The sequence below is a fragment of the Scardinius erythrophthalmus genome (assembly GCF_964197995.2).
Source record: "Scardinius erythrophthalmus genome assembly, chromosome: 14".
Classification (NCBI taxonomy): domain Eukaryota; kingdom Metazoa; phylum Chordata; class Actinopteri; order Cypriniformes; family Leuciscidae; genus Scardinius; species Scardinius erythrophthalmus.
The window spans coordinates 4069072-4096731 of record NC_138234.1 but is presented as its reverse complement, the minus strand read 5'-3'; the positions used below and the strand labels follow the sequence as shown (position 1 = coordinate 4096731).

Genomic DNA, 27660 nt, shown 5'->3' with positions numbered 1-27660 from the left:
CAGAGCGCAGAGCAGCAATTTCAAAAGGACGGAGCGTCGCATTTCCCGCTCCAATTTCGCTCCGCTCTGCTCACACCACGAGTCTGAAGCATGCTCAGTCAAGCCTGACCCTGAATCCATTTGTCTTGCACAGTCATCAACAGTAGACTATTTTCAGGCAAAACTCGGCTCAATAATGGAGTTCAAAAAGTAAAATGAGAATTCATACAGGTGTAGCCTATCAATATAAGTCGCTCCGGAGTAGCCTATAAGGCGCATCAGTCAAAAAATGCGCCATGAAGAAGAAAAAACATAGGCCTAGCCTCGCACTGGACTATAAGTCACATTTATTTAGAAATTAAAAAAAAAAATAAAATAAATAAATTATGGACGGGACAGTTCTCCGTTACGGACGTGAGCACTCTGAAAGCGGCTAAGACTGCTTTAAAACTTTCACTCAGACCTCAAACAGAAAGCACAAAGCCTGTCTTTAAATTTAATTTCGTTTTGTATTAATTGTATCTTAATTTTAATCAAGGCTTCATCAACCAATTGTCTGGATTTAATAAGAAGTAAATATATTAGAAAATAGATAACCACGATACGAAGGCGCCGGCGTGAGCCTGGAGTTTGTCTCATGAATGAACCAAAACTCAGCGTATAGCCTACTTGCCTCACACACCTGAGACATATATATAAAGCTTGAAATGTCTACTTTTAAACAGAACAATTCAAAACGAAAGAAAACAGACTGCTCTCCCGTATGAAATGTGCATTTCTTTCAGGCGCGTTCACTACTTCGAAGATCACGAGTCAGCATCTTTCCAGCCGACAGACATAAAAAAAATTTAAAAGTCTTCTGCTATATTTTACATATTCATAATCATTTTGCCGGTTCGTTGTGACAGCTTTTAGGTGCCCTTACATGTTACGTGAACGCATCAGCACTGAAAACATAGAGATTTTTTTTCTTTTGGGGGCATTTTGTTTGTGTTCAGACTTTCTCATTTGCCTGCGAGATGTTAGAGGACGCTGTTAATAAAGTTGCGAGTAGGCCTACACATTGGATTCACGTTTATTATTATAGGCTATTTAAAAAAATACCCCAGTTTTTATGCCAGTCGTATCATTTTATTTTTGTTGTATTTATCCGCCACACACCTTGAAAGCAGGTCCATGTCTGATATTGTCTGATATTAAACCGGTCCGTGGCGCAAAAAAGGTTGGGGACCGCTACAAGTGATATACATGTAGTTTTTTTTCCTTTTTTGGAGCGAGCGGGGGGTGATTTGAGTGGAGCGTAAAGCAAACTGCGTTGAGCGCTGAGCGCAAATGAGCGGAGCGGCCTGATGTAGCTTTGAGCGGGGGAGCGGAGGGGTGAACAGTTCAGTGAGCGATGAGCGGAGATTCTCACCGCTCCACTCCGCTCATATGCTCTGATTAGCATATTATTTCACAACCTTTGTTAAATACACCTCAGAAATATACTTAAGTCTGTACCTCAGTGACTTCATAACTGGCTGGTTTAGACAAGCTAATAAGAAAGAGAGGTGGCATCACACTTGAAAGTGCTGAAACTGAAGATAAGCTATTTAATGTGAGTTTTTGTATGAGTGTGTAGATTAGATAATTGAGTGAAGCTCTTCCCACATGCAGTGCAGTGATACGGTTTCTCTCCAGTGTGGATCCTCTCGTGTGTTTTCAGGGATTCTGACCGATTGAATCTCTTGTCACAGTGTGAACACTTGTAAGGTTTCTCTCCAGTGTGGATTATCTCGTGTGTTTTCAGGGATCCTGAATGACGGAATCTCTTGTCGCAGTGTGAACACTTGTAAGGTTTCTCTCCAGTGTGAATTCTCTGGTGCTTTTTCAAATCTCCAGCTGTGATAAAAGTCTTCCCACACTCAAAGCACATATGATTTCTTACACCAGTGTGTATTTTCTGATGTTGTTTTAAACTCTGCAGATGTGAAAAACTCTTTCCACACAAAGAACATGAATGTGGTTTCTCCTGTGAATGAACTTTCATGTGTTTCTTCAGGGCTGAAGCCCACAAAAATGTTTTACCACATTGATCACATTCATGCAGTTTCTCTCCAGTGTGAATGTTCATGTGTTCCTGAAGGTGTCCTTGTTGTGTAAAACTCTTCTTACACTGATCACATGTGAACGGTTTCTCTCCAGTGTGGATCCTCATGTGAATCTCGAGACTCTGTTTGCTTGTGAAACTCTTTCCACACTGATCACATGTGAACGGTTTCTCTCCAGTGTGGATCCTCATGTGAACATTGAGATTCTGTTTGCTTGTGAAACTCTTTCCACACTGAGTGCAAGTAAAAGATTTCTGAGATCTTCTTTGATGTTTCTCCACTTCATTCACTTCTTCATTCTCATCCATCGGGCCTGAAATTAAAGTTAAAAAAGTGCTCAGTAAATCAAAAAAAGATAAATGATGAAGTGAAATATATATATATAAAACCCAGATGTAATAGCAGAAAGTATTGAGTTGTGTTCAAACAACTGTTATATAAGATTATGATGATTTTGATCCATTATGTCCCTGGAATTTTCCATGAAAGGGGTGCATTATAAATGATTAAATGATTGCATTTCAAAAAAGTCGGCGGACAGAGTACACAGCTTCAGTACTTCAGTAAAAGTACAGATACCCCTTGCTAAATTTTACTCAAGTACAAGTAAAAGTACTGCATTCAGATGTCTACTTAAGTAAAAGTACTGAAGTACTTGTTTTTAAAAGTACTTGAGTATCAAGAGTACAAGAGTACATTTTCTAAATATTGCATTACTACTGCCACAGTGCTTACATTGGTAAACACAGCAAACACTTGAAGCGAAAACTATAATTAACTTGTTCAGAAAATTTAAATAGTCTGGTGAGGTGGGGCCATGGGTTGGCACATTCCCGGGATGGATCTGCTGCGTCTTCATCCATTGTTTCGTCCATGGTTTCGTCTCTTATCTAAATCTGACCATGGAGTTGACTTTGGCAGAAAGCTGAAGGTGACTGAAGGGACTCAAATCCTGCAGTGCCAGACGTGCCCCCCTGCTTAAGCCAGTACATGTCCAGGCCCGTCTGAAGTTTGCTAGAGAGCATTTGGATGATCCAGAAGAGGATTGGGAGAATGTCATATGGTCAGATGAAACCAAAATAGAACTTTTTGGTAAAAACTCAACTCGTCGTGTTTGGAGGAGAAAGAATACTGAGTTGCATCCAAAGAACACCATAACTACTGTAAAGCATAGGGGTGGAAACATCATGCTTTGGGGCCAGGACGATCTGATTTACAATTTCTGGTTGTTTATACTACTAAATACAGCTTACCCAACATCTCAGATTAACCGGACATCGCTAGCTTCTGTTACTACTAGTACAACACGCTAGTAATTCGCTAGCCTGTTAACGCGTCATCCGTGCATAGCCCACCATAGTCACATGTTTGCCGGGAGCCAGAGCGCCAGACATCAAAGCAAATTTAAAAGTGCTGGCTAATGCTAATCGTAAATTATCTAAGATTATTATTCACGTCGGCACTAATGATGTTCGACTCCGCCAGTCAGAGATCACCAAAATTAATATTAAAGGGGTGTGTGAACTTGCAAGTACGATGTCAGGCACTGTAATTTGCTCTGGCCCCCTTCCTGTTCGCAGGAGTGATGAGATAGTTAGCAGATTGTGTTCACTTAATCGCTGGCTGTCTGAGTGGTGTCCGCTTAATTAATAATATAGAATTCATAGACAATTGGAAAAGTTTTTGGGGCAAACCTGACCTGTTGAAAAGAGATGGTATTCATCCCTCCTGGGTTGGTGCTGCTCTTCTCTCTAGTAATATGGCTCATAGTCTTAGAGCTCAAACATGACAATCTGGGGCTCAGGTCAGGAAGCAGACAGACTGGCTAATCCGACCGTCTGCTAGCGGCCTTGCGTCACCAAGATCAGATAAATCCCATCACATAGAGACTCTTTCACCTAGATATCATCATATAGAGACTGTCTGTTCCCCGAATTTGGAAATCCAAAAAATGTTTAAACCCATTTAAGGTTAAAAATTTAATTGATGTTCAACAAATAAAAAACAGCTATAATACAGATGAGCAAATGCTAAAGCTTGGGTTGCTGAATATTCGATCCTTTACTCCAAAAGCACTCATTGTTAATGATATGATTTCAGATAATAACCTAGATGTGTTGTGTTTGACAGAAACCTGGCTAAAACCAAACGATTACATTACTTTAAATGAGTCCACCCCGCAAGATTACTGTTATAAACATGAGCCTCGTCTGAAACGCAAAGGGGGAGGAGTTGCTGTAATTTATAGCAATATTTTCAAAACCACTAAGAAATCAAGTTTTAAATATAATTCTTTTGAAGCATTGGTGCTTAATGTAAAAATATATAGTATAAATGATTAATCACGTTTGAGATTTGTGCTGGCTACTGTATACAGGCCACCAGGGCACCATATAGACTTTATCAAAGAATTTGTGGAATTTCAATCAAAATTAATATTGACTGCAGATAAAGTACTAATTGTTGGTGAGAAAGATAATGAAAAAGATAATGAAAAAGATGCATTGGGATTGGCATTTAAAGACATTCTTAACTCAATTGGAGTTAGACAACACGTGTCAGGACCTACTCATTGTCGTAATCATACTCTAGATCTAATATTATCACATGGAATAGATGTTGATGCCGTTGAAATTCTGCAGCAGAGCGATGACATCCTAGATCATTATCTAGTCTCGTGTAAACTTCATTTAGCCAAGGCTGCAAAGCCGACTCCGTGTTATAAATATGTTAGACCTATCACTTCTGCCACTAAAGATTGCTTTATTAATAATCTTCCTGATCAGTTTCATCATCTCAGCATTCCAGATAACTTAGAAGAACTAGATATTCCAACAGAAACGTTTAACTCTCTCTTTTCCAGCACTTTAGACACAGTTGCTCCGTTGCGCTTAAAGAAGATTAAAGAAAATAGTCCAACGCCGTGGTACAACGAGCACACTCATTCTTCTGGCAGGATCATTTTATTTAGTAAAACTATCTCACCATTCACTGATGCGGTCCAGGTCGCACGCAGTCACCACATGTTTGGTCTAAAACACTAAAACTGCTCTCATGTATTGCCGCAGGACAGCAAATGTGAGTAAATTCTGTCATCTTTGCAGGACTGTGATATGAAGAGTGTGCAATGCAGAATATTTTTAGCAACAGTGTGAAAGTAAACATCAGTGCTGTTTTGTTAGTTATTGTTTTTGCCACAACACTGGCTACAGCCGTGGTTGAGGCTGGTTAAGACAAGCTAATAGGAAAGAGAGGTGGCATCGCACTTGAAAGTGCTGGAACTGAAGATCAGCTACTTACTGTGATTGTATTTTGTATGACTGTGTAGAGCAGATGAATGAGTGAAGCTCTTCCCACATGCAGTGCAGTGATACGGTTTCTCTCCAGTGTGGATCCTCTCGTGTGATTTCAGGGATGCTGAGTCCCTGAATCTCTTGTCGCAGTGTGAACACTTGTAAGGTTTCTCTCCAGTGTGGATCCTCTCGTGTGTTTTCAGATGTTCTGACCGACTAAATTTCTTGTCGCAGTGTGAACACTTGTAAGGTTTCTCTCCAGTGTGGATCCTCTCGTGTTTTTTCAGGTTTACTGACCGACTAAATCTCTTGTCGCAGTGTGAACACTTGTAAGGTTTCTCTCCAGTGTGAATTCTCTGGTGCTTTTTCAAATCTGAAGCTGTAAAAAAAGTCTTCTCACACTCAAAGCACATATGATTTCTTATACCAGTGTGTATTTTCTGATGTTCTTTTAAATCATGCAGACGTGAAAAACTCTTTCCACACAAAGGACATGAATGTGGTTTCTCCTGTGAATGAACTGTCATGTGGTTCTTCAGGGCCGAAGCCCTCGAAAATGTTTTACCACACTGATCACATTCATGCAGTTTCTCTCCAGTGTGGATCTTCATGTGTTCCTGAAGGTGTCCTTGTCGTGCAAAACTCTTCCCACACTGATCACATGTGAACGGTTTCTCTCCAGTGTGAATCCTCATGTGTTTCTTAAGGTTTCCTTGTTGTCTAAAACTCTTCCCACACTGCTCACATGTGAACGGTTTCTCTCCAGTGTGGATCCTCATGTGAACATTGAGATTCTGTTTGTATGTGAAACTCTTTCCACACTGAGTGCAAGTGAAAGATTCATGAGATCTTCTTTGATGTTTCTCCACTTCATTCACTTCTTCATTCTCATCCATCGGGCCTGAAACTAAAGTTAAAAAAGTGCTCAGTAAATCAATAAAAGAAAAAATATGTATTGAAAATATAAATATATATAAAACCCAGATGTACTGGCAGAAAATACTGAGTTGTGTTCAAACAACTGTTATACAAGATTATGATGATTTTGATCCATTATTTCCCTGGAACTTTCCATAAAAGGGGTACATTAATGTACTAGACATTATTTTTTATTCATTAGAGTCACAGATCTATAGAGCCCCTAATAATGGGACATTTGGTTGTGAGAAAGAAAAAAAAATTCAATGCTTTTGTGTTCCCGCAAGAAACGTTGATACTTTAACCTGTTAGTAATGTTTTGATTATTTAATGTATTTATTTAATAGTTTATTTAATTTAAATACATTTGTCATGAAAACAACAGCCAGTGTAAATGATTCTATTTCAAAAATTAATTGGAGCAGAAAATTTACTTTATAATTAAATTATCAACAAAACTTGCCGTATGTGCAATTTACCGTACATATTTTTTATTTGAGTGTTGGTTATTATATCTAAAAATAAATAGCACATAGTTTGAGCTCAGTTGTTAATTGTAACCTATAATAATACAGCAATGTGTAATTAAGGGCTCCCCATATAGTTTACAGCATTAGCTAAGATAGATTTTTTATCCTTTCGAAAAAAAAATATTCTAATAGAATTTATTTAAACACAAACAAACATTTTTTTAAAAACAGTTTAATAAAAAAAAAAAGTATGTTTAGTTTTATCCCTCCTGCTGTACCGAACCATCATGTTTGGGTTCCATTACAGCCACATTATATTGTGTTGCAATCAGTGATGGGAAAAACCGCGTTATAAATAAAAGGAGTTACTAACGGCGTTATTTTTTTCAGTAACGAGTAATCAAACTAATTACTAGTTAGTTTCCCCCTATTGACAATAAAATGCGTTGTTACTATAACTGAGCTCACTGAAGCGGTTTTCATCCGAGTAGGCTCTCTCTCAGCCATTTTCTCTGGTGTGTCTACGGAGAGCCTGGCCAAGTCCTATTGTACCGAATTTTGGTTGCAGTCGAAAGTTGAATGAACAAGTACTTATGTCCTTTCGATTTCTTACAGGTTGAGCTGTTGTTGTTCATAACACGCTAGCATTCTGCTAATGAATGCTGATTGGTCAGTGAAGGACTGATGACGACCAGAGATAGCCAAGCGGGGACAGAAACAAACAAAACAAAACCTCTTCTAGCACGTGTGTTTACCTGTGTCAGCTGTGTTGTGTGTTTACCTGTGTCAGCTGTGTTGTGTGTTTACTTGTGTCAGCTGTGTTGTGTGTTTGCCTGTGTCAGCTGTGTTGTGTGTTTGCCTGTGTCAGCTGTGTTGTGTGTTTACCTGTGTCAGCTGTGTTGTGTGTTTACTTGTGTCAGCTGTGTTGTGTGTTTGCCTGTGTCAGCTGTGTTGTGTGTTTGCCTGTGTCAGCTGTGTTGTGTGTTTACCTGTTGTGTGTTTACCTGTGTCAGCTGTGTTGTGTGTTTACCTGTGTCAGCTGTGTTGTGTGTTTGCCTGTGTCAGCTGTGTTGTGTGTTTACCTGTTGTGTGTTTGCCTGTGTCAGCTGTGTTGTGTGTTTACCTGTGTCAGCTGTGTTGTGTGTTTACCTGTGTCAGCTGTGTTGTGTGTTTACTTGTGTCAGCTGTGTTGTGTGTTTACCTGTGTCAGCTGTGTTGTGTGTTTACCTGTTGTGTGTTTACCTGTGTCAGCTGTGTTGTGTGTTTACCTGTGTCAGCTGTGTTGTGTGTTTACCTGTGTCAACTGTGTTGTGTGTTTACTTGTGTCAGCTGTGTTGTGTGTTTCCCTGTGTCAGCTGTGTTGTGTGTTTGCCTGTGTCAGCTGTGTTGTGTGTTTGCCTGTGTCAGCTGTGTTGTGTGTTTGCCTGTGTCAGCTGGGTTGTGTGTTTGCCTGTGTCAGCTGGGTTGTGTGTTTGCCTGTGTCAGCTGTGTTGTCTGTTGTCGATGCCTCTAGAGAAAAGAAAGCGCGCGAACGCACCAAAGCGACTGAAGGATTGCCGTAAAGCAGTATCTCTGGTCGTACGATGTGTATGACGCCACTGACATTTTAAAAGACTTTTTAAAGCAAATAAGTGACTCTAAAAAATCTAACACCCAGCAGTGTGTAATTTCTTTGCATCTCCTTTCGAATACAACATTCAAATTACTAGACAAAAAATTATATCCTGAGAAAAGTGGATTTTGAGGGGTATAGCGCCATAGACCTCCATTCATTCTGCACTCGTCCTGTGAGCGCCCTCATGTGGAGCCAGTTCAGAAGCCGGAAGTTCACTGAGAGTGGAAGTTCTCCTCTTATTAGACATTCTCTGACAAAAACGAGGCGAACTCGACAGTGCGCGAGAGAGACCGAGTGTTTCCGGGCATAAATAAATTACACATTTCAGCATTAGAATAATCTCTGTAGCACATTGGTATCATATGCAATGTTTTAATTAGTTTACATAACATGGTTATAAAAAAAACCCCTCCAAAATAACCTCTGATGATGACGTTCTAGGTTATAAAAATAAACCCCCAAAAGATTATATTTTATCATTATTATTTATGTTGGTACATTGTTCAGTATTGAGAGCACTTTTTGTTAAAATTACTTCAAGTAGGCTATACAGTATGTCTACCAGCTGTAAAGGTGTGTGAGTTTTATCATTTTAATTATATACACTAGTGTGTGTAAGTATATTTTTTATTTCTATTTTTTTATTTTTGGTACATTTCTCAAGAGGCATAATTTATTTGTTAGCCAGTGGTGGTCTGTGCAATAAATATTAGAAGTTCTAAACCATCTATTGTTTTGTTGTTCCACTATAGTAGTGATAATATTTTAATATTTAAGTTAATAGGTGTCTCTCACATTGTCCCACAGCAACATTAAACTAGTGTAGATTAGTGTTCAATGTTATATAATAATAAGATGTTCTATTTAGTGTCTATTTCATTCATTTAACATTTCACATTAGGGGTATATCCAAGACATTTCTTATATTTTTACTTTTTTTTAAGTAACGCAATAGTTACTTTCCCTGGAAATAAGTTACTTTTGTAATGATGTAATTCAGTTACTAACGCAGTACTCACTTTATTTTGGCCAAAGGGCTTTTAAGAAGAACAGAGAGCAGAAAAAGAAGAGTTAGAGCAACAGTTAGACCCTGTTTACACCTGGTATAGAGAAGTGTTTTCGACAATCCGATCACAAGTGGACGTGCTAAACACTGGTGTAAACAGGGTCTAAAACAATTTGAGCTTGTCCACTTTTGACCACTTCCAGAGGTAGTGGAAAACACATTCAACCGGATTGCTTTGGTAGTGTAGACGCTCATGTGGTCGAGTGTGTTCAAACAAACACAAATGCGTAAACATTATGGGAAGCGCTGTAGCCAGACGGCATTTAAACTTTGTTGGCTGAAGACCCAAGTTTGGTTTGAAGAAGGAAAACTCTGTGTTTGACGTGGACTTGCAGCTTTAAGAGCAGAAACAAAACTCTTCGTCTATTTTTCTGTCCGTCTCTGGTCATGCTCACATGCAAATTGCATGAGCTTATTTCACCCATTATATTGAAAGCTCATACATTTACCAGCCCATAGACCGTCCCCTCAAAGAAACAGAACAAAAGTGGACAATAGAGATGGATTTGAAACACCAGGTGTAAATGGGAATGGGCCCTTGTATACTTGTGATCAACTGACCAAAACGCATCTTAACACCAGCTGTAGACAAAGCCTCACAATCTTCTTTAATCCTTTTGAACATGTGATTGAAACCAAATGTGAGACATTTAAACTGACCAATCAGCAGATTACAGCTTTCCCACATCGTACTGAAGGTGTGACATTTAGCAAACCTCAGATGTACACACACATCTTGGCCGACAGACCTTTATCACTATCAGCACTTCTTTACGGATCACTAATGGCCCTTGTGGTAAGAAAGAGGGGGTTGGAGCAGGAAAGCAAACGTCTTTGTTCATTTGCAACTAGGGGTGCGCCGATCCGATATTCGGTATTGGTATTAGTCCGATACTGGCCAAAATCAATGGATCGGATATTGCATGAATCGCGGGAGTATAACCGGATCCGATACGATCACGTCCCTTAGTCCTAAATTGTCATACAAATGCTTAACAACACCTGAGAGACATGCCGTAAAGAGAGATGAGCAACACGCGTCACGCAGGGTTGCCAGATTTTCAAATACAAATCCCGCCCGCGTTTCGGGGTGGGAGAGACCGCGACTTCATCTGGCTGGAGTTTCACGGTACTTTCTCCCGGATGCCTGTTAGATCACAACACTGGAGTAGAGAGCACTACTGTTCAGAAATTAAAACTGTTAAAAGGCTCAAACTAATTGCATAATATAACACTACGCATCAACATCTCTTCCCTTTGTGCTTTGAACATTTCAATGCGAAGTGCTGTCGCTGTGCACTGTGACTCCATGTCGCTTCAAGCGCATCATTCTGCGCACGAAATGCGCATAAGCGTTTCGTGCCGCTTGGAGCCTTTCATATTACAATACTTTTGAGCAACGAAAGTTTATTGATAGCTTTAGTTGTTCTGTCCTATCTATCATATGTTGCTGCTTCATTAAAAAGCTGCGCTTAAAATTTTAAAAGAAATGTTTTTTAATTATATAGTAGCCTATATATTTTGTCCGTTTTTTGTTTTACAAAGTTAGGAAAATAATGTTTAAGTCAAGCTTAAAAGCCTTTCTCAAAAGAATAATCACAGTCTCTTCCCCACAGTCAAGCATACAGATACAGTTTATTAGGTAATTCAGCACTTTTTTGAATTATTATTATTTTAGTATCGGATTGGTACTCGGTATCGGCCAATACTGAATCCCAGGTATCGGAATCGGTATCGGAGGCAAAAAAGGCGGATCGTGCCACCCCTATTTGCAACCCTAAAGAACGCAAAAACAATGAAATATAGTTTTTCCATCACCATGTCCCTTTAGGAGCTCTGAGTAAATCACATTTTTGTAGTGAGAACTATTAAATATTTGACAAACTATGCAACTACCTAAAATATTAACATTTTAAAAATATGCAATAATGCTATAATTTTAACACTCCCTGTTTTTACACAAACTAAACCACGTGTAGCAAAGTCTATTTATTTGATAATTGTTTTTAAATGTTGGTGTTTTAGCAAGATAATAACAATATTTTGGAATGCGCAAAACTGCATTAAGACATATCCATAATTTTGGTAACATTATTTGCAGTAATTGTGAACCAGATGTAAAATAAACAGAAATAAATACTCAGATAATACTAATATTGACTTACAGATAACAAACATCTTTGTTAAAAAAAATAAAATTGCACCTGGTTCATATTATTTGTTGCTTTAATTATAATTCACAGCTAGATTTTTCCTACTATAACAGAGCTAAATCTGATGAACTGCTTTATAACCTTAATGTTCTTCAGCCTCACTAATGAAGAATCAGGAATAAACACCAACCTCTTTGTTCTTCAGTGTGTTTCATTCTGCAGTGTTCTGGATCTCTCATGTTCTCACTGTCCTTCAATAAACTCTCTTTGCAGATTTCAGCTCTTCCTGATGGTTTGATGCTCGTTTCACTTGTAGCTGATGGGAATATTCCAGCATTTATTGGTGAATTGCAGTGGGAGGAGCTTCACTGAAGGAGGAGGAGCTTCACTGAAGGGGGAGGAGCTTCACAGAAGGAGGAGGAGCTTCACTTAATGAGGAGGAGCAGATCTGACAAAATCAATAAGAAATCACTTACTGAGTTTAAAAAAAAATAGTCCACCCACTTTAAGTATTTATGGTCACATTATAAAAAAATTAAGAATAAAAAAAAGATTAAAACATAAAAATATATTTACAGATTTGCAAGAAACAAATGGTGCACCAATAGAGTTAACTCAACTTTTTGTGTGTGTTTAGCATATGAAACATGGTTCATCATAGATTATTGAAATAAAAGCCATTATAAAACTTAGGCTACCTAGGCTATATCCTGCAGATGTCACAATAGCTGATTGTGTCGTTTGCTCAAATCTGTTGACAATAAAATGAGCTTAATGTGTGAATTTACAGATCTGAAGACATCAGCATAATGAATGAGGAGAAAACAGGATCTATTGACATGAAATAAAGAGGCTTTTCAGCTGCTCTGATAATAGTGATGAGCCATAGACTATCAATACTCATTCAACAAGAATATAGAGAATGCAAGAATGATACAGAAAATATATAACAACAGTAATATAAATGTAAATGTAAAGACAGCCACTGACGACATTATCAACCCTTGTAATTTGTCCATTTAAATCCGATTCCCTAATAACTTCATAACAACAAAGTAGTTCGCTATAACATCTTACCGTTTTGTATGGGAAAAGAAACAGACACACGATGAAAAACTTTCTGAAAAGCGCCCGTAAAATGTTGAGTAAACCGGGGAGACGCGCGACCGCGAGAGAGGTGACGTCATCACCGCGAGACGAAATAAATGATAGATTATTAAAACTCATTTTTGAGCATAACTTTTCTCCACTCAACTCTGTGATTTGGAACAAAAAAAAATGTATTACGTTTAAAAATAAATCTTTATTTTACAGAAACTGGTACAATAACGGTATAATTTTGGTCAGACAGTAATTTAAGAATAATGAACATCTCTTTACTGTGAATTCCTTAATCATTATCAGATCCCTGTAACTACTAAAGAGTTTGCTGTAGTATTTGAGGCCATTCCCAGTGGCCTTAGTCAACTTTTATCAGGCATGTTTTTAAAAGTCTCTTCTGCTCACAAAGGCTGCATTAAAAAAAAAAAAGTAATGTTGTGAAATGTTATTACAATTTAATATATATATATATATATAGTAAAGTATCATTTGTTCCTGTGACCAAAGCTGAATTTTAGCATCATTACTCCAGTCTTCAGTGTCACATGATCCTTCGGAAATCATTGTAATAAGATGATTTGATGCTCAAAAAAACAATATTTTTTTTTTCAGGATTCTTTGACAGAAAGTTCAAAAGAACAGAAATAGAAATCTTTTGTAATATTAATCACTACCGTTCAAAAGTTTGGGATCAGTAAGAAATTGTATTTATGTTTTGGCTGGGGAAATAAATAAAATAAATCAATGGGAAATCAATGAACCCCTAAAATGGGATCATCAACATGTGAAAGACTACTCAAACCCAAAATCGTATCAATTTATTTAGAGATTTCTGTAACTTATCCAACCATACACAGAACAGATCAGACATCCAAGAAATGCATGCTTACTCAAAATGACATTGCACTAAACATGATGCAAGTAGTTTTACATTTTGTTTACCCAGAAAACTAACATATCTAGTAGGGGTGCACGATATATCGAATCAATATCGTTATCGCGATATCACGTTGTTCGATATCATATCGAACGTCTCGCGATATTTATGCGATATTTTGTTTATGATGCGTCCCGTCCGACATGCACCGTTGCATTTCCCCCGACTGATTTCCTGGTTCTACTTATCTACTTTTCCTGGTTCTATCAAGGTGAGGGTTAACTTTTCATGCTACAGATTTCCAACAGTGGTCAGAAAGAAAAGGGGAGACACTTTGTTTCACTTCTCCCTTGCTCTACCACAGTCCCCACAACACACACACTTGCCAGCTTGACGCACACACCAGCGCGCAAGTATAAACATCAGGCCACCTGGCCACTTCATGCGTTATCACAGATCGGATAGCTATCTAATTTATCAAAACGATTCCTTTTACACCTGTTCACATAAATGTGTTTTTTGCAAAACGGATATAAATTCGATCTTCAATTCCCGCGCTATATGCAGATTTAATGGAGTTCACGTCACCGAACACAGTTATGAGCTGCATTATATATATCATCAGCTAAAATGTCAAAATCAAATACCGCACTAATAGAGAACGGCAACAGCCCTGGTAAGATCATTTCACTTCTTTACTTTTAATGAAGATACTTGTGTGTAAAGCGTCTGCAACTTACTTTCACTTTGATTTGCGATAGTTTGCGCGTTGGCTTGACCGGTAGATGCTCAGCTGCTCATGCGGTGATGCGTGTTGCAGGCGTAGCGTCGTCATATCTGGCCATAACATGACATAGCCTATAGCACGTTCTCACACGTTTATTTTTTTGTGTTTTTGGGAAGAGTACATTTTACATATGTGGTTTCAACAACCAGATGCATTTACACTTCGTCCAGTTTCGTCTGGAATGCGGCCCAGATCTCCTGAAGTGGTTTCAGCGATCAGATTCAAATCCGTCTCGAATGCGCTCAATAAACCCTATGTTGTAAGGAAACTTGTTTTATTTGTTATGAATCTATTTTGATGCGTTTTCCCATAACTTTTGTAGTTTTACATATGTTTAAAAATATCGAAATTAATATCGATATCGCAATATTCATTATCGATATCGCAATATCACTTTTTGTCAATATCGTGCACCCCTAATATCTAGCATGAAGTTTTGTTCTAGCATTAGCCTCACCTAAAGTTTTCATAGCCATACTTGCACCACTTAAATCATTGTCAAGGACACAGCCAAGATAATTAACACTATTTCTGTTTGATATTACACAATCCCCTGTCTTGACACACAGGTTAGGAACCTTGTTCAGTTTACTTTTAGACTCACATAACATGATCCCGTTTTTTACCTAAATGCAATAAGAGTTTATTTTCAGAGAGCCAGTCTCTTACTTTATAACTCCTCATATCACTTGTATTTTACTGACATCCTTGTCTGAAACCAGTAAAGCAGAGAATAAATTACAGTCACAAACTGCTTGCATATCATTTATGTATAGGAGGAATAAAAGGGGGCCTAAGACACTTCCCTGGGGAACTCCATTATTAATAATCGTTTCACGAGTTCACACTTACATATAATTTGACAGGGTAAGTTTAATGCGTATATGGCGTGCTGTCCGGAGGGAGGGCTCCGAGCTCGGAGTTCGGCCCGAACCCAGAGTACTCCCCCCGTACGTAAGTGTTTAATACTAGAAGTGTGGAGATGGGGTGGTGGAGGGATGCTGCAAAACTGTTAACGGAATGAGGTGAGACTGCTGAGTATATATACCTCTCACCATTGATTGCTGAGTGCTCTCCACTTGTGTTAATTATCTGAACGTGCTCCTCCCGAACCTTGTTAATACAACATCATTTCACGAGTTCACACTTACATATAATTTGACTGGGTAAGTTTAATACGTAGATGGCGTGCTGTCCGGAGGGAGGGCTCCGAGCTCGGAGTTCGGCCCGAACCCAGAGTACTCCCCCCAAAGGCTAAAGTAGAGGACAGCCGCCGGACTAAAGATCCCCCAAATGAGTGCCGAGTTTGGCGAGCTGGTATCTCAAGAAGGCCTGGATGCTTGACCGGGAAGGCCCGTAATGGTGGCTCACTGCCTGGGCTGACAGCCCCTTTTGGTCTGCAAACGAGGAGCGGTTGTGGTTTACAGAAAACAGGGAAGTGAGTGCTTGCCTCGAAGATTTCCTCGCACTGCATCGCTGGAAGAAAAAAAGAGAAAACATTAGTACTCTACTGGGAAAGTTCTTACTCCGTCCGCTGTGAGACCAGTGCTCGCTGGACGGAAAGGAAACAGGAAAGTGAGTGCTTGCCCAGGAGATTTTCTCACACTGCATCATTGGATGAAAGAGAAAACGTAAGTGCTCCACTGGGAAAGTTCTCACTCCGTCCGCTGTGAGACCAGTGCTCGTTGGACGGAAAGGAAACAGGAAAGTGAGTGCTTGCCCAGGAGATTTTCTCACACTGCATCATTGGATGAAAGAGAAAATGTAAGTGCTCTACTGGATAAGTTCTCACTCCGTCCGCTGTGAGACCAATGCTCGCTGGACAGAAAGATGAGACAGTAAAGAGGTTTTTTTTTTTTTTACTCGATGAGAGTTTGGTGAGCTTTTAATATGGAACCGGTTGGTCCTGATGTAGCTTTGGAAAGCATCGGAGGACCATCTCCCAAGGGCTTGAATCTGCTTTTGGGAGAGGCCTTTTTGGGCTGCTGAAGTTGCTGCCCCGATGCGGAATGAGTGACTTGAAAAATTCTTTGCCGGAATGCCTGCCTGTTGGAGAACAGATTTGAGGTGTTTCTGGAACCAAAAACGTGTCACGGTTTTTTGGATTCATCTAAGAACAGGGGTTCCAGAGGAGATTTAGCCTGAGAACCTCTCCATTGCAGATATGCCAGAATTGACTGGTATGGTTGGATTTGCGAAGCAAGGTTAAAAATGTAGATAAAGTGACCTTTTTTGGTTTGGTCAGTCTTACTTTGTTTGATCAAATATGAAATGGTTTTGCCATCTAGTACTGATAAGTCTGAGATGGTGGGATGGATTTTTGGGTCAAATTTGGAAGTAATGGCGAGTTCCGAGCATCTAAGAAAACCGAAAAAGGCTAAGATAAACATAGCGTCGAGTGTGCAAGCGATATCAAGGGTTTGGTAGCCTGTGCGAAGGGCGTGAATACAAATGGTGAGAATGTCTAGCGTTATAGGTTGCCTGGCGTCGGGACGGGTAGGCTGGGATCTTTGAATCCCTTTAATCAGGAGTGAGGTTTGTGAATTGTTTATCTCAGAGGAGGGAGCGCCGTACATCAATTTATGAAAAAACTGGATGCCGCTTAAATAACCTTTGATGGACCCGACTTGCAGGCCCTTAGAGATATTAAGGTAGGAGATAAAAGAGGTGATTGAGAGAAGAGAAAAATCAGGAAAAGGCAAGTTATAAGAGACATGGAACGTTTTAAAACATCTCCAAGCAGTAACGTAGGATTGAAGGGTCCTGGGAGATACTGCTTGGAGGATAGTGTCGAGTGATGCGTCAAGCAGAGGTTTTAACGGATGGGTTACGGGAATATTAGTTCTGAATAGCGAGGAACTGAAGTTGGGAATTGATCCGCCTCTGGAGCCAGCATCCTGAATTTCTGAGAGGATCTGTGCACGAATGTTTTGGGATACTGGTGGTGGTTCCATGGCGACTGCGTTGGACGGCACGGGCATCGATGTTGCTGTGAACAGAGAATAAGGTGATTTTTGTTGTAACATAGAGCTGGGAAGGGTATGAGCCGGGTCTGCGAATGTCGGCGGCAGCCTCACGCTTGGATAACCTGTTGTGGCTTGAAAAGGAAAGTTAGTTGCAGGATATGAAGGATTGTGTGAATGAGCAGCAAACGGAGGCGTATTTGATTGAGCTGCTGGAGCTGCAGGCCACTGAAAGTGGGCGGGGTTGTAACCTGTTGGATGAGACTGTTGAAATGGATGTGCCTGTGCTGCTATCGGTGATAGCCTCGTGCTAATGTCTGTGACGGGAGCAGGAGGCCACTAAAAAAAGAAAAAGGGTTAGAAACAGCAGGAGTAAAAAACTGAGTGGTTGTGGGAGGCCGCTGGGCCCGGCTACATGCTGCGCTGTGGCAGCAGAAGCCATGGTGGAGGGCTGGGCCTCGTCGAGAGGTGGGAATGCCATAGCGGAATCTGGTGCGTGGCCCAGGCTCGCTGAAGGCCTGTTGCTGCGTCTTGGTGGACGCAGCGATCCGGATCCTGTGCGGGAAGACGATAGCGGTGACTGGGCAGGCGATTTTTGGGCCCTGCGGGCTTTGCTCTGCTTGTGGGTCGTCTTGGGAGTTGACTGTAAGGAAACGTACAGATCATACAGCTCCGCCTTGTTCATTTTTCGCGAAGCTTGTATGTCTGAATTCCCCAGTGCTTGTCTTAATCCAGCTACGGTCCATTTCCCGATAGGTGGGATCGTCGGGATGGCCGAGCGGTAGGAGGAAGCTGGAGAAGTAGATGGAAGTCTTGCCGGGGGCAGTGAAGACTGGCCGCGGCGCCTTGGTGAGCGCAGGGCTGTTCGGGCCGGTGTGCGGCCGCGTGAAGAAGCCTGGTGTTCAGGTGCAACATCCGGCGTAGGAGGTATGGTCGTGGGACCGGTGTAATGCGCAGGTGCATCCCTGGCAAAGTTTGCTTCTTCGTCAGAGGAAGAGCTTGGGCGTTGAGACATGGCTGCAGAGCTGAGAAGAAGCTACTAAACTGCTGCAAAACTGTCAATGCAATGAGGTGAGACTGCTGAGTATATATACCTCTCACCATTGATTGCTGAGTGCTCTCCACTTGTGTTAATTATCTGAACGTGCTCCTCCCGAACCTTGTTAATAAAACATCATTTATTCAGAGAGAAACCCATCAATTTCTACACTTTGAATTCTCCCAGTTTAATAAAAGTTCAACTAGGCTATCAGCATACTTGAAAAACACATGACACTTAATCTTACAGTACTGAATGATTCAATGTCAAAAGCTTTTTGGAGATCTAAGAGTACCTGTCACGGTTGATGAATTCACTGACTCTTCCTTGCGCTGTGTTTGGGTGTGTTTGTGGGCGTGGTTGCTGATGATCCTCCAGCGCCTATTTATTCTCACCTCTTGTGTCTGTGTTTCATCCATTGAGTCTGGTTTCTGATATTGTTTTAAATAAACCAGTTTTACTTGCTATTGCTGCTTCTGTGCTCTTTGCCGTGACAGAAACATTGCACACATTTTAACTCCATCAATCTGCTTTCTTATAAAATCTGTTAAATAAAATACATTTACATTTGATCATTTAGCAGACGCTTTTATCCAAAGTGACTTACAAATGAGGAGAGCAATAGAAGCAATCAAACTAACAGGAAAACATTAGAAGTAACTAATTGTTTTTTTTTCTTAATGCAAGAAGACAGAGCAGACAATAAAAAATGGACAACAAAAGTTTAATATTTGGTGCAGCAAATACAAAAAGAAAGTAAAACTAGAAACAAATAAGACAGATCTCTCTCTTTATTGACTAACAAGATAATAAAGCATCTCAATCAGCCTCCTCTTTAGCTTCCTGAGCAAGAACAAATAGTAAAAAAAAGTAAAAAAAAAAAAAACCACTTGTACTTTTAAACATATAGATTATATTAAGCAACATTATATATGTGATATTGCTCTTTGGGAAGGAACTTTATCTTTGAGTTGATGTGAATCTCAGTTAAATATAAACTACTTAATGTGACAAATGTTGACAATGTTTCTTTTATACTGTTGATAGTTGTGGCCAGGGCTGTAGAGTTCTAGAATCGCCGGCGTCCCAGATATATTGCCTGTCTACTTTGATTTGATTGATCATCTCAATATTCTGATGTTGATGAGCGGCGACAGACCGCAGAGCTCAGACGAGAAGATCTTGGAGCTGTGCAATATCCTTGCAGCACTAAAGTAGAGTTAATACTATATTAGCGAATTATTTCACAACCTTTGTTATATACACCTCGGAAATATACTGAAGTCTGGAGCTCTGTGACTTCATAACTGGCTACAGCCGTGGTTGTGGCTGGTTAAGACAAACTAATAGGAAAGAGAGGTGGCATCACACTTGAAAGTGCTGGAACTGAAGATAAGCTACTTAATGTGAGTTTTTGTGTGACTGTGTAGAGTAGATGAATGAGTGAAGCTCTTCCCACATGCAGTGCAGTGATACGGTTTCTCTCCAGTGTGGATCCTCTCGTGTGATTTCAGGGATCCTGCCTGATTGAATCTCTTGTCGCAGTGTGAACACTTGTAAGGTTTCTCTCCAGTGTGAATTCTCTGGTGCTTTCTCAAATCTGCAGCTGTGATAAAAGTCTTCCCACACTCAAAGCACATATGATTTCTTACACCAGTGTGTATTTTCTGATGTTCTTTTAAATCCTGCAGACGTGAAAAACTCTTTCCACACACAGAACATGAATGTGGTTTCTCCTGTGAATGAACTGTCATGTGGCTCTTCAGGTCTGAAGCCCTCAAAAATGTTTTACCACATTGAGCACATTCGTGCAGTTTCTCTCCAGCGTGGATCTTCATGTGACCCTGAAGGTGTCCTTGTTGTGTAAAACTCTTCCCACACTGATCGCATGTGAACGGTTTCTCTCCAGTGTGGATCCTCATGTGAATCTCGAGACTCTGTTTGCATGTGAAACTCTTTCCACACTGAGTGCAAGTGAAAGATTTCTGAGATCTTCTTTGATGTTTCTCCACTTCATTCACTTCTTCATTCTCATCCATCGGGCCTGAAATTTAAGTTAAAAAAGTGCTCAGTAAATCAATCAAAGAAAAAAAAAATGTAGTGAAAAAATATATATAAAATCCTCATCTAATAACAGAAAGTACTGAGTTGAGCAATCTTTGTCTTTTTAAAAAATTTCCCACAACAGCGCTAAAACAAGTTCCTTGTTCTGACTAACTCTTAAAGACAGCCATCTAACGGTGTAATACTGTAACTCCACTATATACCAATCACTAACAGACCATTTCTCAATACCAAATACGGCATACTATTTATAAAATAATATTTATTGATCAACAATATTTAAATTCGAATCGATTCTGAGCTTAGTTTTTAACAGCAAATGGCGCTGTAGGCTAGTTTTTAACCGCACGCTTTAATGCTCGCGAAGAAAAGCGCTCGTGCGCTCGTCTGAGTCTGAGAATGTACTCTCACCTCAGAATGCTTTTATGACACAAGATTAATGTAAACGGCCCACTGCAAACACCCTTATAATTCACTTCAACCTTTTAGAAGTTTATGAACGATTATTTTATAGAAGGTTCAAGCGGTGTGTGTGAGCCATGGAAGCAATCACAGTACGGTTGTTTCTAAAGCACGCAGTGATGTTAAAAACTAAGCTTAGAATCGATTCAAGAGAGAATCGCAATGCATTCGGAAAATCTCCGAATCGATCAGGAATAATTTCTCGATTCACGATGCATCGGTTTATTCTCCCAGCCCAAGAAGTTAGAATAGCAAAACACTGGAGTAAACGCCTCTAAAAAGCTTTGAGCTTGTCCACTTTTGACCACTTCTAGAGGTAGTCGGAAACACGTTAATCGGGATTGCTTTCATAATGTAGACGCTCATGTGGTTGAGTGTGTTCAAACAGCAACAAAAGACCGTCTAATCTCCGTCTACTGATCTAATGCTAAACATTATGAGAAGCGCGCTAGCCAGACGAGATTTTAACTCTGACGGCTAAAGACACAAGTTTGGTTTGAAGATAAAAAACTTTGTGTTTGACGTGGATTTGCAGCTATCAGAGCAGAAACCAAAGCGGTATTCTGTTAATCTCCAGTCGCGTTCACATGCAAATTGTGTGATCTTATTTCGTCCATTAGACTGAAAGAATTGAGAAAGCCCATACATTTGCCGGCCCACAGACCCTCCCCTTGAAGAACTCAGGACAGAAGGGGTTGAAAGTAGACAAAAGAGACAGATTAAAACACCAGGTGTAAATGGGAATGTGTCTCCCTCGTCTACTTATGGTCCAATCAACCAAAACACATCTTAACACCAGCAGTAAACAGAGCTTTACAATCTTCTTTAATCCCTTTCTTGATCTTGTGACAAACAAAATGTGAGACATTTAAACTGACCAATCAGCAGATTACAGCTTTCCCACATCGTACTGAAGGTGTGACATTTAGCAAACCTCAGATGTACACACACATCTTGGCCGACAGACCTTTATCACTATCAGCACTTCTTTACGGATCACTAATGGCCCTTGTGGTAAGAAAGAGGGGGTTGGAGCAGGAAAGCAAACGTCTTTGTTCATTTGCAACCCTAAAGAACGCAAAAACAATGAAATATAGTTTTTCCATCACCATGTCCCTTTAGGGGCTCAGAGTAAATCACATTTTTGTAGTGAGAACTATTAAATATTTGATAAACTATGCAACTACCTAAAATATTAACATTTTAAAAATACGCAATAATGCTATAATTTTAAAACTCCCTGTTTTTTACACAAACTAAACCACGTGTAGCAAAGTCTATTTATTTGCTAATTGTTTTTAAATGTTGGTGTTTTAGCAAGATAATAACAATATTTTATTAGCGTTTATATTTTAAGACATATCCATAATTTGGTTGCAGTAATTGTGAACCAGATGTAAAATAAACAGAAAGAAAATGCTCAGATAATACTAATATTGACTTACAGATAACAAACATCCTTGTTTAAAAAAAAATGTTTGCACCCGGTTCATATTATTTGCTGCTTTAATTCTAATTCACAACTAGATTTGTCCTACTATAACAGATCTAAATCTGATGAACTGCTTTATAACCTTAATGTTCTTCAGCCTCACTAATGAAGAATCAGGAATAAACACCAACCTCTTTGTTCTTCAGTGTGTTTCATTCTGCAGTGTTCTGGATCTCTCATGTTCTCACTGTCCTTCAATAAACTCTGTCTTTGCAGATTTCAGCTCTTCCTGATGGTTTGATGCTCGTCTTCACTTGTAGCTGATGGGAATATTCCAGCATTTATTGGGGAATTGCAGTGGGAGGAGCTTCACTGAAGGAGGAGGGGCAGATCTGACAAAATCAAGAAGACACTCATTCAGTTAAAAAAATAGACCACCCACTTTAAAGGGACATTGTGTAGGAATTTCTCCCATCTAGTGGTGACAATGTATTTTGCATTCAAAAAAATAGTGCTCTCCAGCGCCTCGCTTTTTCAAATGCGTGTTGCATCTACGGTAGCCGTTATGTACCAAAAAGCTATGACAGGATGTTCTAATAGCACTTCGAGTTTTCCTTCGGGTGAACAGGTTTGTTATTTCAAACAAACTGCAACTTGACACAACGAACAAACGAATGTTACAGTATGAATTACTGACAGTGAAAAACATGAACTATGGTAATTAGTAGTGATGCCTTCTATATTCGTTATATTTTTGTATATTATATAATGAAGTACACAACCAAGCAATGAAAAAAAGCTTGTAATTAAGAACGTAACATTGACTTACCTGTCGAGAAGAAAGCAGGCAACTTCAGCGTCTCTTTTGAAAGCTTTCTCCTGCATTAGCTCTTTCCACCTGGAAAAAGCTATCCCGACATTAACCCTTGTTTTTGTAATCTCCTTTCACGTTTCCTTTTACGGTCTATTTTGGACTTTTTCGACGACAAGGACTCCTTATCCTGTAACTCAGCATATGTATGAATTAGGGCTGCACGATTTGGGGAAAATGTCATATTGCGATAACAGAGGTCAATATTGCGATTGCGATATAATAAACAAATGGTTTCATGAGTCAACTTGCTTGGTTCTCAAGGAAAATAAATGCACACACAGATTAGTGATAATCAGCCTAAAGAAAAAAGTTCTTTAGTCTTTATTTTGTATTATCTATTTAATATTTATTTAATATGGCTTTTATAACAAATAAAAACACATTGTTAAACAAGACAAGGCACATTTTACACATGGGAACAACTTTGGCCCGATTTAAGCCCCTCTGAAGGAGAAGCTAGACTGTCCAAAAGATTTTCTAAACTTCGGGAGCACACAATCCCCACTAACTGAGGCTCTGGTGTAAGGTCTAAGAGAGCCCTGACGCCTCTCCATGAGGCCAGAGAACAGTGGGGACACACAGTTGTTCAAACATTTAAAAGTCAATTTCAAAATACTGAAATTTACAAAATTTTCAAAAGTAAAAAGCTTGTGCTTTTGTATGATATCACAATGATGCCATCTCAGTTTCTTGTCAAATATCTTAATTGCCTGTTTATATAGAGAAGTGACTGGTTTTAGAGTGTACGCTGATGTTTGTGACAAGAGCAGTGAGTGTTTTTCTCTGTTCCCTTTTTTTCCTTGATTAACTCTAGCGACAGATATAATTAGTAGCTACTGTGTACTGTCCCTTTAAGACCAGGGGCCTCATTTATAAAACTTTGCGTAGGATTTGCGTCAGAAGTGGCGTACGGATGAAACATAGGACGTGCGTACGCACAGAAATATTCGGATTTATAAAACCGTGCGCACGCACATCCTACGCAGTTTTCCCTTAATAAATCACAATCAATTCTAAATATAGCGCAGCTTTTGCGGCTTTATGTCACGCCCATAGTTGCCCATAAATAGTCCGTGAAACGCCCAAAAGTTAATATTGATCGACGATGAATATTAACTTTTGGGCGTTTCACGGACTATTTATGGGCAACTATGGGCGTGATCGATTGAGAAATCATGGCAAACACAGAGAGGAAAACCAAGAAACGTAACTTCACTCAATGTGAAGTAGAAATTATCGTTGGCGAGGTGGAAAAGAGAAGTAAAATGTTGTTTGGAGGGCACAGTGTGGGCATTACTAATGCCAAAAAGGCACTTGAGTGGCAAAAGGTTGCAGACGCCGATAATGCTGCAGCCTCACAACCTCGGACCGTGGCCGAAATAAAAAAGAAATGGTCGGACATCAAAGTCGTCGGACAAAAAAAAAAAAAAGAGTCTAGCGCTCCATCGCCAGAGTGTGTCTGCCACGGGTGGAGGAAAGGGGATACGGGAGCGTTTTATTACCATCCATTTGATTGCGTCTGACAAGCTACGAGGATGAAATGCATAACATGCCAATATTATTGCAGAACATATTTCACTTTTCTTTTTGCAAATATGTGTTAATTTGCATTTCTGCTGTAATTTTCATTTGATTTTGTTTGTTTTAGACTGCAGATCGATCAAACGGGTGTTCGTGGCTGTTAATTGTAGCCTAAGACTTGCTTTGTGAAGTCTTCGTGTTATTTATTATGAGAGGCAGTATTGACATTTCTTTTACACAACGGTCTACAGTTTCACACACTTTCACGTGTTTCTTCCATCTGCCAACGGTGTTGCCATTTCTCATTTCACCCGTTTTTGTGCGTACGCCTGGGTCAGAGTATGCGAGAAGGACCGCACATTTTCCCGTCAAGTTTGCTTTTTATAAATACCAATTATTACGTAGAGAGCTGCGTACGCCTTCTTTTGTGCGTACGCAACGTTTATAAATGAGGCCCCAGATGCTTTCAGAGACGCGCCTCATTCTCTCATGAGTCACAACTCTTCATGTTCATCATAAGACTACTTATGAAGATACTCGACAAAAAGACATTTTGGCATAATTGTGTGTGTTATTGTTCGTTCAAGCTCAAAAGAGAGCTGTATTCTGGCACGCTGTTTTGTGCGCACGCACGATATTAGCGCGAGTCTTTCTGTGTGTCACAGTCAGGACATTCACAGGCAGCGCGTTCATTTAGGCATACATGCGTTTTGTTCGTTCTACAGCGAAAGAGAACTTGATACTGGCGCGCGTCTATCAGTGGGTCGTGTGTGTGTGTGTGTCAGGAGGACAATCACTGACTGACAGCGCGTTCTTTTTTGTCTTATCGCGCATGAATGGTTTAAAAGCATTTGCATGAATAAGAGCGGGATCATGTAACACTAGCCAAAGGATGGCAACAATTAACAGATGCTGCTTTAATAGCGCTTATTTGTTTATTTAATATAAATCACAGCATTTTGCGTCATATAATCGCGTAGGCTTGACATAGCGATTGCGATACGATTAATCGTGCAGCACTAGTATGAATGAACGGTGTGTAAATAACCGTGCAGTGCAGCCTTTTAAACTTGCCGGGGCTGCTCCTCCGCTAATGCTGGCTTCAGTCACGTGACGCGGGCTCTGAACGAAAACGCGTTGTGGAAACGCGTTGGCCAAGTACTTTTTGTCCCTCTCTGCTATTATAGTTTTTAAAGATGGCGGAACTACATGGAAGCCTTCGTGGACCTACCCGTCCTATGTATATAAAGATAATAAATTCTTCGTTTATAAGGATAAGTCAGATAATTAGCAGAGGTATTTGTACACCATTATGGACATATTTATGAATAAAAATATTCATTTTAGATAATAAAATACCTAAAAAGTTACACATTGTCCCTTTAAGTATTTATGGTCACATTATAAAAATAATAATAATAAAAAAAAAGATTAAAACATAAAAATATATTTACAGATTTGCAAGAAACAAATGGCGCACCAATACAGTTAACTCAACTTGTTTTTGTTTATTGTGTTGCATATGAAACATGGTTCATAATAGATTATTGAAATAGTCTAAAAGCCATTATAAAACTTACCCATATCTTGTAGATGTCACAATGCTCAAATCTGTTGACAATAAAATGAGCTTAATGTGTCAATTTACAGATCTGAAGACATCAGCATAATGAATGAGGAGAAAACAGGATCTATTGACATGAAATAAAGAGGCTTTTCAGCTGCTCTGATAATAGTGATGAGCCATAGACTATCAATACTCATTCAACAAGAATGTAGAGTATAAGAATGATACAGTAAAATATAACAACAGTTATATAAATGTAAATATAAAGACAGCCGCTGATGACATTATCAACCCTTGAATTTGTCCATGTGAATCCGATTCCCTAATAACTTCCTAACAACAAAGTACTCCGCTAACATCTTACCGTTTTGTATGGGAAAAGAAACAGACACAAGATTCAAACCTTTTCTGAAAAGACCCCGTAAAATGTTGCGTAAACTTTATAGTGCAGTTACGAGATTCAACGTGTGAACTGTTTACCTCAAAAGACCCGGGAGACGCGCGCCGCGACGGTGAAAGTGGTGACGTCATCACCGCGAGACGAAATAGTAAAGTATAATTATTATTATTATTATTATTTTATTTTTTTTAAATATGTATAAATAAATGCATCCACCTAATCATCATCATACATCACTGTCATCAATACCCAGGGCTTTCAAAGTATCTAAACCAATATGTGATATAACACTTTATGTCACTGCATTTCCCTCACATTTCAGAATCCCAGACAGATTCCCTTTCCTTAACCACTGTCAATCTTAAAATGCACTGCTGAAATGTGAATTATTGACAGTGACCCAATCAACCTGAATTCACCCTATAAAATACGTAATCTTAATAGGACTAATATTTTTATTTGTGTGAACATGAAGGATACTTCCCATCTATAAAGTATAAAAGCGAATTATTAAAGCAATCTGATCATAACAGTCTTGTTGAGATCTGGGCAGGTCAAGGTAATTGAAAGGTCCTAGAAGAAGAGGGATGTAGATATGTAATGGTTGTGTTTTTAGTGGTCAGCTGTTGCAGTCCAACAGATGGCGCTTGCACAGTGGTTGAGAATGAATGATATCTCCAGAGAGAGAGAAGCGTCCTCCTCATGCATATTTACAGTTTAACTGTAAAAGTGATGCCTATTTTCATTTCAGATTATGAGAAAATAACTTGAATGTAGGTAGGCTACATAAAAGCCAAAATATAACATTATGGTAGGCTACCTTATCTTTAATGAGAAGATATAGATGATGTTGTGAACCCAGCACTAACAATTTGAGTTTAATTGATCGTCAAAAGCGTGCGTATAATTTCTAGCGCGGCAGATGCTAAAATATTCAAATTTAGATGTAGAGCAGAAGAACATTCATTAGTGATAGCTTGACATCTTAA

At 39.4% G+C, this 27660-nt stretch overlaps 1 protein-coding gene and 1 long non-coding RNA gene across 2 annotated transcripts; both read right to left on the bottom strand.

Moving 5' to 3' along the window:
- Positions 1 to 1127: 1127 nt before the first annotated feature.
- Positions 1128 to 12777, bottom strand: LOC308701468 (uncharacterized protein). The gene is made up of 4 exons (XM_081383781.1): positions 12662 to 12777; positions 11775 to 12032; positions 5370 to 6269; positions 1128 to 2382 (listed from the first exon to the last, which is right to left on the bottom strand). The coding sequence occupies exons 2-4, from the start codon at positions 11821 to 11823 to the stop codon at positions 1568 to 1570; spliced, it is 1764 nt and encodes a 587-aa protein (XP_081239907.1). The 5' UTR covers positions 11824 to 12032; positions 12662 to 12777; the 3' UTR covers positions 1128 to 1567.
- A 6280-nt stretch (positions 12778 to 19057) lies between these two features.
- On the bottom strand, positions 19058 to 26774 carry LOC308701480. The gene is made up of 5 exons (XR_014031444.1): positions 26752 to 26774; positions 26285 to 26395; positions 23139 to 23310; positions 22501 to 22701; positions 19058 to 20395 (listed from the first exon to the last, which is right to left on the bottom strand). It is a non-coding gene; the product is annotated as an uncharacterized lncRNA (long non-coding RNA).
- Positions 26775 to 27660: the final 886 nt, after the last annotated feature.